The 15,871-nt window shown below is 51.7% G+C and overlaps 1 protein-coding gene across 5 annotated transcripts in view; it reads right to left on the bottom strand.

Moving 5' to 3' along the window:
• corin (corin, serine peptidase) overlaps nucleotides 1–15,871 on the bottom strand; it is a 179,121-nt gene that overhangs the window by 8,989 nt on the left and 154,261 nt on the right. For all 5 annotated transcript variants that reach the window (XM_052458830.1, XM_052458829.1, XM_052458831.1 and 2 more), the window contains 5 exons: nucleotides 14,734–14,847; nucleotides 14,437–14,547; nucleotides 5,228–5,345; nucleotides 2,868–2,996; nucleotides 2,089–2,138 (listed from right to left, as the gene is read on the bottom strand). In XM_052458830.1, the coding sequence (XP_052314790.1) occupies nucleotides 2,089–2,138; nucleotides 2,868–2,996; nucleotides 5,228–5,345; nucleotides 14,437–14,547; nucleotides 14,734–14,847 (522 nt within the window). The remainder of the gene's footprint in view (nucleotides 1–2,088; nucleotides 2,139–2,867; nucleotides 2,997–5,227; nucleotides 5,346–14,436; nucleotides 14,548–14,733; nucleotides 14,848–15,871) is intronic.

Genomic DNA, 15,871 nt, shown 5'->3' with positions numbered 1-15,871 from the left:
AGGCTATAGTCTGGAGGGAGGAGAGAGTTAGACTGTAGACAACACTACCAGGCTATAGTCTGGAGGGAGGAGAGAGTTAGACTGGTGACAACACTACCAGGCTATAGTCTGGAGGGAGGAGAGTTAGACTGTAGACAACACTACCAGGCTATAGTCTGGAGGGAGGAGAGAGTTAGACTGTAGACAACACTACCAGGCTATAGTCTGGAGGGAGGAGAGTTAGACTGTAGACAACACTACCAGGCCACAGTCTGGAGGGAGGAGAGAGTTAGACTGGTGACAACACTACCAGGCCACAGTCTGGAGGGAGGAGAGAGTTAGACTGTAGACAACACTACCAGGCTATAGTCTGGAGGGAGGAGAGAGAGAGTTAGACTGTAGACAACACTACCAGGCCACAGTCTGGAGGGAGGAGAGAGTTAGACTGTAGACAACACTACCAGGCCACAGTCTGGAGGGAGGAGAGTTAGACTGTAGACAACACTACCAGGCTATAGTCTGGAGGGAGGAGAGAGTTAGACTGTAGACAACACTACCAGGCTATAGTCTGGAGGGAGGAGAGAGTTAGACTGGTGACAACACTACCAGGCCACAGTCTGGAGGGAGGAGAGAGTTAGACTGTAGACAACACTACCAGGCTATAGTCTGGAGGGAGGAGAGTTAGACTGTAGACAACACTACCAGGCTATAGTCTGGAGGGAGGAGAGAGTTAGACTGTAGACAACACTACCAGGCTATAGTCTGGAGGGAGGAGAGTTAGACTGTAGACAACACTACCAGGCCACAGTCTGGAGGGAGGAGAGAGTTAGACTGGTGACAACACTACCAGGCCACAGTCTGGAGGGAGGAGAGAGTTAGACTGTAGACAACACTACCAGGCTACAGTCTGGAGGGAGGAGAGTTAGACTGTAGAAAACACTACTAGGGTACAGTCTGGAGGGAGGAGATTTAAACTGTAGACAACACTACCAGGCTACAGTCTGGAGGGAGGAGAGAGTTAGACTGTAGACAACACTACCAGGCCACAGTCTGGAGGGAGGAGAGTTAGACTGTAGAAAACACTACTAGGGTACAGTCTGGAGGGAGGAGAGTTAGACTGTAGACAACACTACCAGGCTACAGTCTGGAGGGATGAGAGTTAGACTGTAGAAAACACTACCAGGCTATAGTCTGGAGGGAGGAGAGTTAGACTGTAGAAAACACTACTAGGGTACAGTCTGGAGGGAGGAGATTTAAACTGTAGACAACACTACCAGGCTACAGTCTGGAGGGATGAGAGTTAGACTGTAGAAAACACTACCAGGCTACAGTCTGGAGGGAGGAGAGTTAGACTGTAGAAAACACTACTAGGGTACAGTCTGGAGGGAGGAGATTTAAACTGTAGACAACACTACCAGGCTACAGTCTGGAGGGAGGAGAGAGAGAGTTAGACTGTAGACAACACTACCAGGCTATAGTCTGGAGGGAGGAGAGTTAGACTGTAGACAACACTACCAGGCTACAGTCTGGAGGGATGAGAGTTAGACTGTAGAAAACACTACTAGGCTACAGTCTGGAGGGAGGAGATTTAAACTGTAGACAACACTACCAGGCTATAGTCTGGAGGGAGGAGAGAGTTAGACTGTAGACAACACTACCAGGCTACAGTCTGGAGGGAGGAGAGTTAGACTGTAGACAACACTACCAGGCTATAGTCTGGAGGGAGGAGAGCTAGACTGTAGACAACACTACCAGGCTATAGGCTGGAGGGAGGAGAGTTAGACTGTAGACAACACTACCAGGCTACAGTCTGGAGGGAGGAGAGAGAGAGTTAGACTGTAGACAAAACTACCAGGCTATAGTCTGGAGGGAGGAGAGTTAGACTGTAGACAACACTACCAGGCTACAGTCTGGAGGGAGGAGAGAGAGAGAGTTAGACTGTAGACAAAACTACCAGGCTATAGTCTGGAGGGAGGAGAGTTAGACTGTAGACAACACTACCAGGCTATAGTCTGGAGGGAGGAGAGTTAGACTGTAGACAACACTACCAGGCTATAGTCTGTAGGGAGGAGAGTTAGACTTTTTGCCACCTAGCAGACATTGACTCACCTTCTTTGGTGCAGTGTAGAGACACTCTCTTCCTGGAGAAACAGGCATGTCTGGAGACAGAGAGAGAACACTTTTACTGTCCGTTTCTCTGGGTCCCCACAGGTGTGGGGCCCTGTTTCTCTGGGTCCCCCCAGGTGTGGGGCCCCGTTTCTCTGGGTCCCCCCAGGTGTGGAGCCCTGTTTCTCTGGGTCCCCCCAGGTGTGGGGCCCCGTTTCTCTGGGTCCCCCCAGGTGTGGAGCCCTGTTTCTCTGGGTCCCCCCAGGTGTGGGGCCCTGTTTCTCTGGGTCCCCCCAGGTGTGGGGCCCTGTTTCTCTGGGTCCCCCCAGGTGTGGGGCCCTGTTTCTCTGGGTCCCCCCAGGTGTGGGGCCCTGTTTCTCTGGGTCCCCACAGGTGTGGGGCCCTGTTTATCTGGGTCCCCCCAGGTGTGGGGCCCTGTTTCTCTGGGTCCCCCCAGGTGTGGGGCTGTGCATGTGGTTGGTGGGTGTGTATATATGTGTGTGTGTATGTGTGTGTGTATGTGTGTATGTGTGTGTGGTTGTGTGTGTGTATGTGTGTGTGTGGTGTGGTGTGTGTGTGTGTGTGTGTGTGTGTGTGTGTGTCAATGTGTGTGTGTGTGTGTGTGTGTGTGTGTGTGTGTGTGTGTGTGTGTGTGTGTGTGTGTGTGTGTGTGTGTGTGTGTGTGTGTGTGTGTGTGTGTGTGTGTGTGTGTGTGTGTGTGTGTGTGTGTGTGTGTGTGTGTATATAAGTGTGTGTGGTGTGTGTGGTGGGTGTGTTCCTACCCTCTCTTCTCCAGTAGGCCCTGTAGAGCTGAGCCGTTCCTCTGTCTCCAGTCAGGGTGAACATGAAGCCACCTCCTCCTCCCTGGAACACTGGGAGGGTCTGGAACCAGAATTACTGATGCTGGGGCTCTGGAGGAAAACACAGGAGATAACCACACACACACACACCAGGAGATAACCACACACACACCAGGAGATAACCACACACACACACACCAGGAGATAACACACACACACACCAGGAGATAACAACACACACACCAGGAGATAACCACACACACACCAGGAGATAACCACACACACACACACACCAGGAGATAACCACACACACACACACACCAGGAGATAACCACACACACACACACACCAGGAGATAACCACACACACACACACCAGGAGATAACAACACACACACCAGGAGATAACCACACACACACCAGGAGATAACCACACACACACCAGGAGATAACCACACACACACACACCAGGAGATAACCACACACACACACCAGGAGATAACCACACACACACCAGGAGATCACCACACACACACCAGGAGATAACCACACACACACACACACCAGGAGATAACCACACACACACACACCAGGAGATAACCACACACACACACCAGGAGATAACCACACACACACCAGGAGATAACTACACACACACACCAGGAGATAACCACACACACACCAGGAGATAATCACACACACACACCAGGAGATAACCACACACACATCAGGAGATAATCACACACACACACCAGGAGATAACCACACACACACACCAGGAGATAACCACACACACACACCAGGAGATAACCACACACACACAAACACACACACACACCAGGAGATAACCACACACACACACCAGGAGATAACTACACACACACACCAGGAGATAACCACACACACACACCAGGAGATAACCACACACACACCAGGATATAACCACACACACACACCAGGAGATAACCACACACACACACCATGATATAACCACACACACACAAACACACACACACACCAGGATATAACCACACACACACACCAGGATATAACCACACACACACACCAGGAGATAACCACACACACAACAGGAGATAACCACACACACACACCAGGAGATAACCACAAACACACACCAGGAGATAACCACACACACACACACACCAGGAGATAACCACACACACACACACACCAGGAGATAACCACACACACACACCAGGAGATAACCACACACACACACACACCAGGAGATAACCACACACACACACCAGGAGATAACCACACACACACACCAGGAGATAACCACACACACACACACCAGGAGATAACCACACACACACACACACACACACACCAGGAGATAACAACATACACACCAGGAGATAACAACACACACACCAGGAGATAACCACACACACACACCAGGAGATAACCACACACACACACACCAGGAGATAACCACACACACACACACACCAGGAGATAACCACACACACACACACACCAGGACATAACCACACACACACACCAGGAGATAACCACACACACACACCAGGAGATAACCACACACACACACCAGGAGATAACCACACACACACACCAGGAGATAACCACACACACACACCAGGAGATAACCACACACACACCAGGAGATAACTACACACACACACACACCAGGAGATAACTACACACACACACCAGGAGATAACCACACACACACACACATCAGGAGATAACCACACACACACACACCAGGAGATAACCACACACACACACCAGGAGATAACCACACACACACACACCAGGAGATAACTACACACACACACACCAGGAGATAAACACACACACACACCAGGACATAACCACACACACACACCAGGAGATAACCACACACACACCAGGAGATAACCACACACACACACACACCGTAGCCCCGTGTCTGTGTGTCTGTAGCCCCGTGTCTGTGTGTCTGTAGCCCCGTGTCTGTCGCCCCGTGTCTGTGTGTCTGTAGCCCCGTGTCTGTAGCCCCGTGTCTGTAGCCCCGTGTCTGTAGCCCCGTGTCTGTAGCCCCGTGTCTGTGTCTCTGTATGTCTGTGTGTCTGTAGCCCCGTGTCTGTCTGTCTGTAGCCCCGTGTCTGTAGCCCCCGTGTCTGTAGCCCCGTGTCTGTAGCCCCGTGTCTGTGTGTCTGTATCCCCGTGTCTGTAGCTGTGTGTCTGTAGCCCCGTGTCTGTGTGTCTGTAGCCCCGTGTCTGTAGCCCCGTGTCTGTGTGTCTGTATCCCCGTGTCTGTAGCTGTGTGTCTGTAGCCCCGTGTCTGTAGCCGTAGATAACTACTGACCTTACCCTAGGCCAAGCTGAGAGCAGGTCAGTTGACTGAGGTCCATCGTCCAGTCATCCCCACAGACATGGTAATCTACTGCTGTCCTGAAGACTGTCACTACCGACCCCTCCGACAGAGAGACTGGACGGGAGGGTAGAGGGATGGGGGTATAGAGGGATGGATGGGGGTGTAGAGGATGGATGGGTGGTAGAGGGATGGATGGGGTGTAGAGGATGGATGGGGGTATAGAGGGATGGATGGGGGTGTAGAGGATGGATGGGTGGTAGAGGGATGGATGGGGGTGTAGAGGGATGGATGGGGGTGTAGAGGATGGATGGGGGTGTAGAGGGATGGATGGGGGTGTAGAGGGATGTATGGGGGTGTAGAGGATGGATGGGTGGTAGAGGGATGGATGGGGGTGTAGAGGATGGATGGGGGTGTAGAGGGATGGATGGGGGTGTAGAGGATGGATGGGTGGTAGAGGGATGGATGGGGGTGTAGAGGATGGATGGGGGTGTAGAGGGATGGATGGGGGTGTAGAGGATGGATGGGTGGTAGAGGGATGGATGGGGGGGTGTAGAGGATGGATGGGGGTGTAGAGGGATGGATGGGGGTGTAGAGGGATGGATGGGGGTGTAGAGGATGGATGGGTGGTAGAGGGATGGATGGGGGTGTAGAGGATGGATGGGGGTGTAGAGGATGGATGGGGGTGTAGAGGATGGATGGGGGTGTAGAGGATGGATGGGGGTGTAGAGGGATGGATGGGGTGGTAGAGGATGGATGGGTGGTAGAGGGATGTATGGGGGTGTAGAGGATGGATGGGTGGTAGAGGGATGGATGGGGGTGTAGAGGATGGATGGGTGGTAGAGGGATGGATGGGGGTGTAGAGGATGGATGGGGGTGTAGAGGGATGGATGGGGGTGTAGAGGATGGATGGGTGGTAGAGGGATGTATGGGGGTGTAGAGGATGGATGGGTGGTAGAGGGATGGATGGGGTGTAGAGGATGGATGGGGGTGTAGAGGGATGGATGGGGGTGTAGAGGATGGATGGGTGGTAGAGGGATGTATGGGGGTGTAGAGGATGGATGGGTGGTAGAGGGATGGATGGGGGTGTAGAGGATGGATGGGGGTGTAGAGGGATGGATGGGGGTGTAGAGGATGGATGGGTGGTAGAGGGATGGATGGGGGTGTAGAGGATGGATGGGGGTGTAGAGGGATGGATGGGGGTGTAGAGGGATGGATGGGGGTGTAGAGGATGGATGGGGGGTAGAGGGATGGATGGGGGTGTAGAGGATGGATGGGGGTGTAGAGGATGGTTGGGGGTGTAGAGGATGGATGGGGGTGTAGAGGATGGATGGGGGTGTAGAGGATGGATGGGGGTGTAGAGGGATGGATGGGGTGGTAGAGGATGGATGGGGGTGTAGAGGGATGGATGGGGTGGTAGAGGGATGGATGGGGGTGTAGAGGGATGGATGGGGGTGTAGAGGGATGGATGGGGGTGTAGAGGATGGATGGGGGTGTAGAGGGATGGATGAGGGTGTAGTGGATGGATGGGGTTGTAGAGGATGGATGGGGATGTAGAGGGATGGATGGGGGTGTAGAGGATGGATGGGGGTGTAGAGGATGGATGGGGGTGTAGAGGGATGGATGGGGGTGGTAGAGGATGGATGGGGGTGGTAGAGGATGGATGGGGTGTAGAGGATGGATGGGGGTGTAGAGGATGGATGGGGGTGTAGAGGATGGATGGGGTTGTAGAGGATGGATGGGGATGTAGAGGGATGGATGGGGGTGTAGAGGATGGATGGGGGTGTAGAGGATGGATGGGGGTGTAGAGGGATGGATGGGGGGGTAGAGGGATGGATGGGGGGGAAGAGGATGGATGGGGGTGTAGAGGATGGATGGGGGTGTAGAGGATGGATGGGGGTGTAGAGGATGGATGGGGGTGTAGAGGATGGATGGGGTGTAGAGGGATGGATGGGGGTGTAGAGGGATGGATGGGGTGTAGAGGGATGGATGGGGGTGTAGAGGGATGGATGGGGGTGTAGAGGATGGATGGGGGTGTAGAGGGATGGATGGGGTGTAGAGGGATGGGGGTGTAGAGGATGGATGGGGGTGTAGAGGATGGATGGGGGTGTAGAGGGATGGATGGGGGTGTAGAGGGATGGATGGGGGTGTAGAGGATGGATGGGGGTGTAGAGGATGGATGGGGGTGTAGAGGGATGGATGGGGGGGTAGGGGATGGATGGGGGGGTAGAGGATGGATGGGGTGTAGAGGGATGGATGGGGGTGTAGAGGGATGGATGGGGTGTAGAGGGATGGATGGGGGTGTAGAGGGATGGATGGGGGTGTAGAGGATGGATGGGGGTGTAGAGGATGGATGGGGGTGTAGAGGATGGATGGGGGTGTAAAGGATGGATGGGGGTGTAGAGGGATGATGGGGGTGTAGAGGATGGATGGGGGTGTAGAGGATGGATGGGGTGTAGAGGGATGGATGGGGGTGTAGAGGGATGGATGGGGTGTAGAGGGATGGATGGGGGTGGAGAGGGATGGATGGGGGAGGAGAGGATGGATGGGGGTGTAGAGGGATGGATGGGGTGTAGAGGGATGGGGGTGTAGAGGATGGATGGGGGTGTAGAGGATGGATGGGGGTGTAGAGGGATGGATGGGGGGGTAGAGGATGGATGGGGGTGTAGAGGATGGATGGGGGTGTAGAGGGATGGATGGGTTGCAGAGGGATGGATGGGGGTGTAGAGGATGGATGGGGGTGTAGAGGATGGATGGGGGTGTAGAGGATGGATGGGGGTGTAGAGGATGGATGGGGGTGTAGAGGATGGATGGGGGTGTAGAGGATGGATGGGGGTGTAGAGGAAGGATGGGGGTGTAGAGGGATGGATGGGGGTGTAGAGGGATGGATGGGGGTGTAGAGGATGGATGGGGGTGTAGAGGATGGATGGGGGTGTAGAAGATGGATGGGGGTGTAGAGGATGGATGGGGTTGTAGAAGATGGATGGGGATGTAGAGGATGGATGGGGGTGTAGAGGATGGATGGGGGTGTAGAGGGATGGATGGGGGTGTAGAGGGATGGATGGGGGTGTAGAGGATGGATGGGGGTGTAGAGGGATGGATGGGGGTGTAGAGGGATGGATGGGGGTGTAGAGGGATGGATGGGTTGTAGAGGATGGATGGGGTGAGGGATGGAGGGATGGGGTGAGAATGGATGATGGGGTGATAATGGATGGATGGGGTGATAATGGAGGGATGGGGTGATAATGGAGGGATGGGGTGATAATGGAGGGATGGGGTGATAATGGAGGGATGGGGTGATAATGGAGGGATGGGGTGATAATGGAGGGATGGGGTGATAATGGAGGGATGGGGTGATAATGGAGGGATGGGGTGATAACGGAGGGATGGGGTGATAATGGAGGGATGGGGTGATAATGGAGGGATGGGGTGATAACGGAGGGATGGGGTGATAATGGAGGGATGGGGTGATACGGAGGGATGGGGTGGAGGGATGGGGTGATAATGGAGGGATGGGGTGATAATGGAGGGATGGGGTGATAACGGAGGGATGGGGTGATAATGGAGGGATGGGGTGATAATGGAGGGATGGGGTGATAATGGAGGGATGGGGTGATAATGGAGGGATGGGGTGATAATGGAGGGATGGGGTGATAATGGAGGGATGGGGTGATAATGGAGGGATGGGGTGATAATGGAGGGATGGGGTGATAACGGAGGGATGGGGTGATAATGGAGGGATGGGGTGATAACGGAGGGATGGGGTGATAATGGAGGGATGGGGTGATAATGGAGGGATGGGGTGATAATGGAGGGATGGGGTGATAATGGAGGGATGGGGTGATAATGGAGGGATGGGGTGATAATGGATGGAGATGGAAGGACAATGAGTGGAAAGCTGTTCTAATCTCTTCAATTCCAAGTCGTTTCAAAAACACGACAGGAAACATGTTGCTTCATTAAGGAATCAGAATATACAATATATATATAATATACAGTTGAATTATATATAATATAACACCCTATTCCCTACCTATAGCTCATATACAGTTGAATTATATATAATATAACACCCTATTCCCTACCTATAGCTCATATACAGTTGAATTATATATAATATAACACACTATTCCCTACCTATAGCTCATATACAGTTGAATTATATATAATATAACACACTATTCCCTACCTATAGCTCATATACAGTTGAATGAAGAAGCAAAATACATTTAAACACAGTTTTTCACCATTTCTGACACTTTAATCCTTGTATAAATTAAATTAATTGAATTAAATTTAAATTCCCTGTCTTCGGTCAGTTAGGATCACCACTTTATTTTAAGAATGTGACATGTCAGAATAATAGTAGAGTGATTTATTTCAGCTTTTATTTCTTTCATCATATTCCCAGTGGGTCAGAAGTTTACATACACTCAATTAGTATTTGGTAGCATTGCCTTTAAATTGTTTAACTTGGGTCAAACGTTTCGGGTAGCCTTCCACAAGCTTTCCACAATAAGTTGGGTGAGTTTTGGCCCATTCCTCCTGACAGAGCTGGTGTAACTGAGTCAGGTTTGTAGGCCTCCTTGCTCACACAGGCTTTTTCAGTTCTGCCCACAAATGTTCTATAGGAGTATGCTTGGGGTCATTGTCCATTTGGAAGACCCATTTGCGACCAAGCTTTAACTTCCTGACTGATGTCTTGAGATGTTGCTTCAATATATCCACATAATGTTCCTACCTCATGATGCCATCTATTTTGTGAAGCGCACCAGTCCCTCCTGCAGCAAAGCACCCCCACAACATGATGCTGCCACCCCCGTGCTTCACGGTTGGGATGGTGTTCTTCGGCTTGCAAGTCTCCCCCTTTATCCTCCAAACATGACGATGGTCATTATGGCCAAACAGTTCTATTTTTGTTTCATCAGACCAGAGGACATTTCTCCAAAAAGTACAATCTTTGTCCCCATGTACAGTTGCAAACCGTAGTCTGGCTTTTTAATGGCAGTTTTGGAGCAGTGGCTTCTTCCTTGCTGAGTGGCCTTTCAGGATATGTCGATATAGGACTCGTTTTACTGTGTATATAGATACTTTGGTACCTGTTTCCTCCAACATCTTCACAAGGTCCTTTGCTGTTGTTCTGGGATTGCACTTTTCGCACCAAAGTACGTTCATCTCTAGGAGACAGAACGCGTCTCCTTCCTGAGCGGTATGACGGCTGCGTGGTCCCATGGTGTTTATACTTGCGTACTATTGTTTGCACAGATGAACGTGGTACCTTCAGGCATTTGGAAATTGCTCCCAAGGATGAACCAGACTTGTGGAGGTCTACAATTATTTTTCTGGTCGTGGCTGATTTCTTTTGATTTTCCCATGATGTCAAGCAAAGAGGCAGTGAGTTTAAAGGTAGGCCTTGAAATACATCCACAGGTACACCTCCAATTGACTCAAATTATGTCAATTAGCCTATCAGAAGCTTCTAAAGCCATGACATTATTTTCTGGAATTTTCCAAGCTGTTTAAAGGCACAGTCAACTTAGTGTATGTAAACTTCTGACCCACTGGAATTGTGATACAGTGAATTATAATTGAACTAATCTGTCTGTTGTAAAAATGACTTGTGTCATGCACAAATTAGATGTCCTAACCGACTTGCCAAAATATAGTTTGTTAACAAGAAATTTGTGGAGTCGTTGAAAAACGAGCTTTAATGACTCCAACCTGAGTGTCTGTAAACTTCTGACTTCAACTGTATATAGTTCTCACCACAGTCCCACTCATCAGAGCTGTCTGGACAGAGAGACTCACCACAGTCCCACTCATCAGAGCTGTCTGGACAGAGAGACTCACCACAGTCCCACTCATCAGAGCTGTCTGGACAGAGAGACTCACCACAGTCCCACTCATCAGAGCTGTCTGGACAGAGAGACTCACCACAGTCCCACTCATCAGAGCTGTCTGGACAGAGAGACTCACCACAGTCCCACTCATCAGAGCTGTCTGGACAGACAGACTCACCACAGTCCCACTCATCAGAGCTGTCTGGACAGAGAGACTCACCACAGTCCCACTCATCAGAGCTGTCTGGACAGACAGACTCACCACAGTCCCACTCATCAGAGCTGTCTGGACAGAGAGACTCACCACAGTCCCACTCATCAGAGCTGTCTGGACAGAGAGACTCACCACAGTCCCACTCATCAGAGCTGTCTGGACAGAGAGACTCACCACAGTCCCACTCATCAGAGCTGTCTGGACAGAGAGACTCACCTCAGTCCCACTCATCAGAGCTGTCTGGACAGAGAGACTCACCACAGTCCCACTCATCAGAGCTGTCTGGACAGAGAGACTCACCACAGTCCCACTCATCAGAGCTGTCTGGACAGAGAGACTCACCACAGTCCCACTCATCAGAGCTGTCTGGACAGAGAGACTCACCACAGTCCCACTCATCAGAGCTGTCTGGACAGAGAGACTCACCACAGTCCCACTCATCAGAGCTGTCTGGACAGAGAGACTCACCACAGTCCCACTCATCAGAGCTGTCTGGACAGAGAGACTCACCACAGTCCCACTCATCAGAGCTGTCTGGACAGAGAGACTCACCACAGTCCCACTCATCAGAGCTGTCTGGACAGAGAGACTCACCTCAGTCCCACTCATCAGAGCTGTCTGGACAGAGAGACTCACCACAGTCCCACTCATCAGAGCTGTCTGGACAGAGAGACTCACCACAGTCCCACTCATCAGAGCTGTCTGGACAGAGAGACTCACCACAGTCCCACTCATCAGAGCTGTCTGGACAGAGAGACTCACCACAGTCCCACTCATCAGAGCTGTCTGGACAGAGAGACTCACCACAGTCCCACTCATCAGAGCTGTCTGGACAGAGAGACTCACCACAGTCCCACTCATCAGAGCTGTCTGGACAGAGAGACTCACCACAGTCCCACTCATCAGAGCTGTCTGGACAGAGAGACTCACCACAGTCCCACTCATCAGAGCTGTCTGGACAGAGAGACTCACCAAAGTCCCACTCATCAGAGCTGTCTGAACAGAGAGACTCACCACAGTCCCACTCATCAGAGCTGTCTGGACAGAGAGACTCACCACAGTCCCACTCATCAGAGCTGTCTGGACAGAGAGACTCACCTCAGTCCCACTCATCAGAGCTGTCTGGACAGAGACTCACCACAGTCCCACTCATCAGAGCTGTCTGGACAGAGAGACTCACCACAGTCCCACTCATCAGAGCTGTCTGGACAGAGAGACTCACCACAGTCCCACTCATCAGAGCTGTCTGGACAGAGAGACTCACCACAGTCCCACTCATCAGAGCTGTCTGGACAGAGAGACTCACCACAGTCCCACTCATCAGAGCTGTCTGGACAGAGAGACTCACCACAGTCCCACTCATCAGAGCTGTCTGGACAGAGAGACTCACCACAGTCCCACTCATCAGAGCTGTCTGGACAGAGAGACTCACCACAGTCCCACTCATCAGAGCTGTCTGGACAGAGAGACTCACCACAGTCCCACTCATCAGAGCTGTCTGGACAGAGAGACTCACCACAGTCCCACTCATCAGAGCTGTCTGGACAGAGAGACTCACCACAGTCCCACTCATCAGAGCTGTCTGAACAGAGAGACTCACCACAGTCCCACTCATCAGAGCTGTCTGGACAGAGAGACTCACCACAGTCCCACTCATCAGAGCTGTCTGGACAGAGAGACTCACCACAGTCCCACTCATCAGAGCTGTCTGGACAGAGAGACTCACCACAGTCCCACTCATCAGAGCTGTCTGGACAGAGAGACTCACCACAGTCCCACTCATCAGAGCTGTCTGGACAGAGAGACTCACCACAGTCCCACTCATCAGAGCTGTCTGGACAGACAGACTCACCACAGTCCCACTCATCAGAGCTGTCTGGACAGAGAGACTCACCACAGTCCCACTCATCAGAGCTGTCTGGACAGACAGACTCACCACAGTCCCACTCATCAGAGCTGTCTGGACAGAGAGACTCACCACAGTCCCACTCATCAGAGCTGTCTGAACAGAGAGACTCACCACAGTCCCACTCATCAGAGCTGTCTGGACAGAGAGACTCACCACAGTCCCACTCATCAGAGCTGTCTGGACAGACAGACTCACCACAGTCCCACTCATCAGAGCTGTCTGAACAGAGAGACTCACCACAGTCCCACTCATCAGAGCTGTCTGGACAGAGAGACTCACCTCAGTCCCACTCATCAGAGCTGTCTGGACAGAGAGACTCACCTCAGTCCCACTCATCAGAGCTGTCTGGACAGAGAGACTCACCACAGTCCCACTCATCAGAGCTGTCTGGACAGACAGACTCACCACAGTCCCACTCATCAGAGCTGTCTGGACAGACAGACTCACCACAGTCCCACTCATCAGAGCTGTCTGGACAGAGAGACTCACCACAGTCCCACTCATCAGAGCTGTCTGGACAGAGAGACTCACCACAGTCCCACTCATCAGAGCTGTCTGGACAGAGAGACTCACCACAGTCCCACTCATCAGAGCTGTCTGGACAGAGAGACTCACCACAGTCCCACTCATCAGAGCTGTCTGGACAGAGAGACTCACCACAGTCCCACTCATCAGAGCTGTCTGGACAGAGAGACTCACCACAGTCCCACTCATCAGAGCTGTCTGGACAGACAGACTCACCACAGTCCCACTCATCAGAGCTGTCTGGACAGAGAGACTCACCACAGTCCCACTCATCAGAGCTGTCTGGACAGAGAGACTCACCACAGTCCCACTCATCAGAGCTGTCTGGACAGAGAGACTCACCACAGTCCCACTCATCAGAGCTGTCTGGACAGAGAGACTCACCACAGTCCCACTCATCAGAGCTGTCTGGACAGAGAGACTCACCTCAGTCCCACTCATCAGAGCTGTCTGGACAGAGAGACTCACCACAGTCCCACTCATCAGAGCTGTCTGGACAGAGAGACTCACCACAGTCCCACTCATCAGAGCTGTCTGGACAGAGAGACTCACCACAGTCCCACTCATCAGAGCTGTCTGGACAGAGAGACTCACCACAGTCCCACTCATCAGAGCTGTCTGGACAGAGAGACTCACCACAGTCCCACTCATCAGAGCTGTCTGGACAGAGAGACTCACCACAGTCCCACTCATCAGAGCTGTCTGGACAGAGAGACTCACCACAGTCCCACTCATCAGAGCTGTCTGAACAGTGTTTTGTCCCATCACACCACAGAGTTCGGTGAACACACTGGTGGTTGCTACAGGCCAGCTCGTTGTCCTTGCAAACAGCTGAGGAGAGGAGAACAGAGAAAGGCTTCAGACAGCTTGTCGTTAAATCAGGTCCTTTTACAAGAGAATCACCTTCCTCGTTAAAAAGGCAATAAATAACCTTTTTTTATGTGTAACTGCATTATGATGCCGAATGACTTCAACACATTATAAAAATGAAACAAAAATGTAATTGTTTTTACACACAGCAGTTGTTCTCATCTTCCAGTAGAGGGCAGTCTGGGAAGCCGTCACAGATCATAGAGTGTTTGATACACAGCCTGGTACCTGGGCACTCCCACAGACCTCGCTCCACACAACCTAGAGAGAACACAGCATTATGGGTACCGTAGTTTAATTACAAGCCTCTCCCACAGACCTCGCTCCACACAACCTAGAGAGAACACAGCATTATGGGTACCGTAGTTTAATTACAAGCCACTCCCACAGACCTCGCTCCACACAACCTAGAGAGAACACAGCATTATGGGTACCGTAGTTTAATTACAAGCCACTCCCACAGACCTCGCTCCACACAACCTAGAGAGAACACAGCATTATGGGTACCGTAGTTTAATACAAGCCACTCCCACAGACCTCGCTCCACACAACCTAGAGAGAACACAGCATTATGGGTACCGTAGTTTAATTACAAGCCACTCCCACAGACCTCGCTCCACACAACCTAGAGAGAACACAGCATTATGGGTACCGTAGTTTAATTACAAGCCTCTCCCACAGACCTCGCTCCACACAACCTAGAGAGAACACAGCATTATGGGTACCGTAGTTTAATTACAAGCCACTCCCACAGACCTCGCTCCACACAACCTAGAGAGAACACAGCATTATGGGTATCGTAGTTTAATACAAGCCACTCCCACAGACCTCGCTCCACACAACCTAGAGAGAACACAGCATTATGGGTACCGTAGTTTAATTACAAGCCACTCCCACAGACCTCGCTCCACACAACCTAGAGAGAACACAGCATTATGGGTACCGTAGTTTAATTACAAGCCTCTCCCACAGACCTCGCTCCACACAACCTAGAGAGAACACAGCATTATGGGTACCGTAGTTTAATTACAAGCCACTCCCACAGACCTCGCTCCACACAACCTAGAGAGAACACAGCATTATGGGTACCGTAGTTTAATTACAAGCCACTCCCACAGACCTCGCTCCACACATCCTAGAGAGAACACAGCATTATGGGTACCGTAGTTTAATTACAAGCCTCTCCCACAGACCTCGCTCCACACAACCTAGAGAGAACACAGCATTATGGGTACCGTAGTTTAATTACAAGCCTCTCCCACAGACCTCGCTCCACACAACCTAG

Source organism: Oncorhynchus keta, chromosome 13 (assembly GCF_023373465.1).
Source record: "Oncorhynchus keta strain PuntledgeMale-10-30-2019 chromosome 13, Oket_V2, whole genome shotgun sequence".
NCBI classification, from domain to species: domain Eukaryota; kingdom Metazoa; phylum Chordata; class Actinopteri; order Salmoniformes; family Salmonidae; genus Oncorhynchus; species Oncorhynchus keta.
Note: the sequence above shows the minus strand (reverse complement) of the source record. Positions and strands in the feature narration are given on the sequence as shown.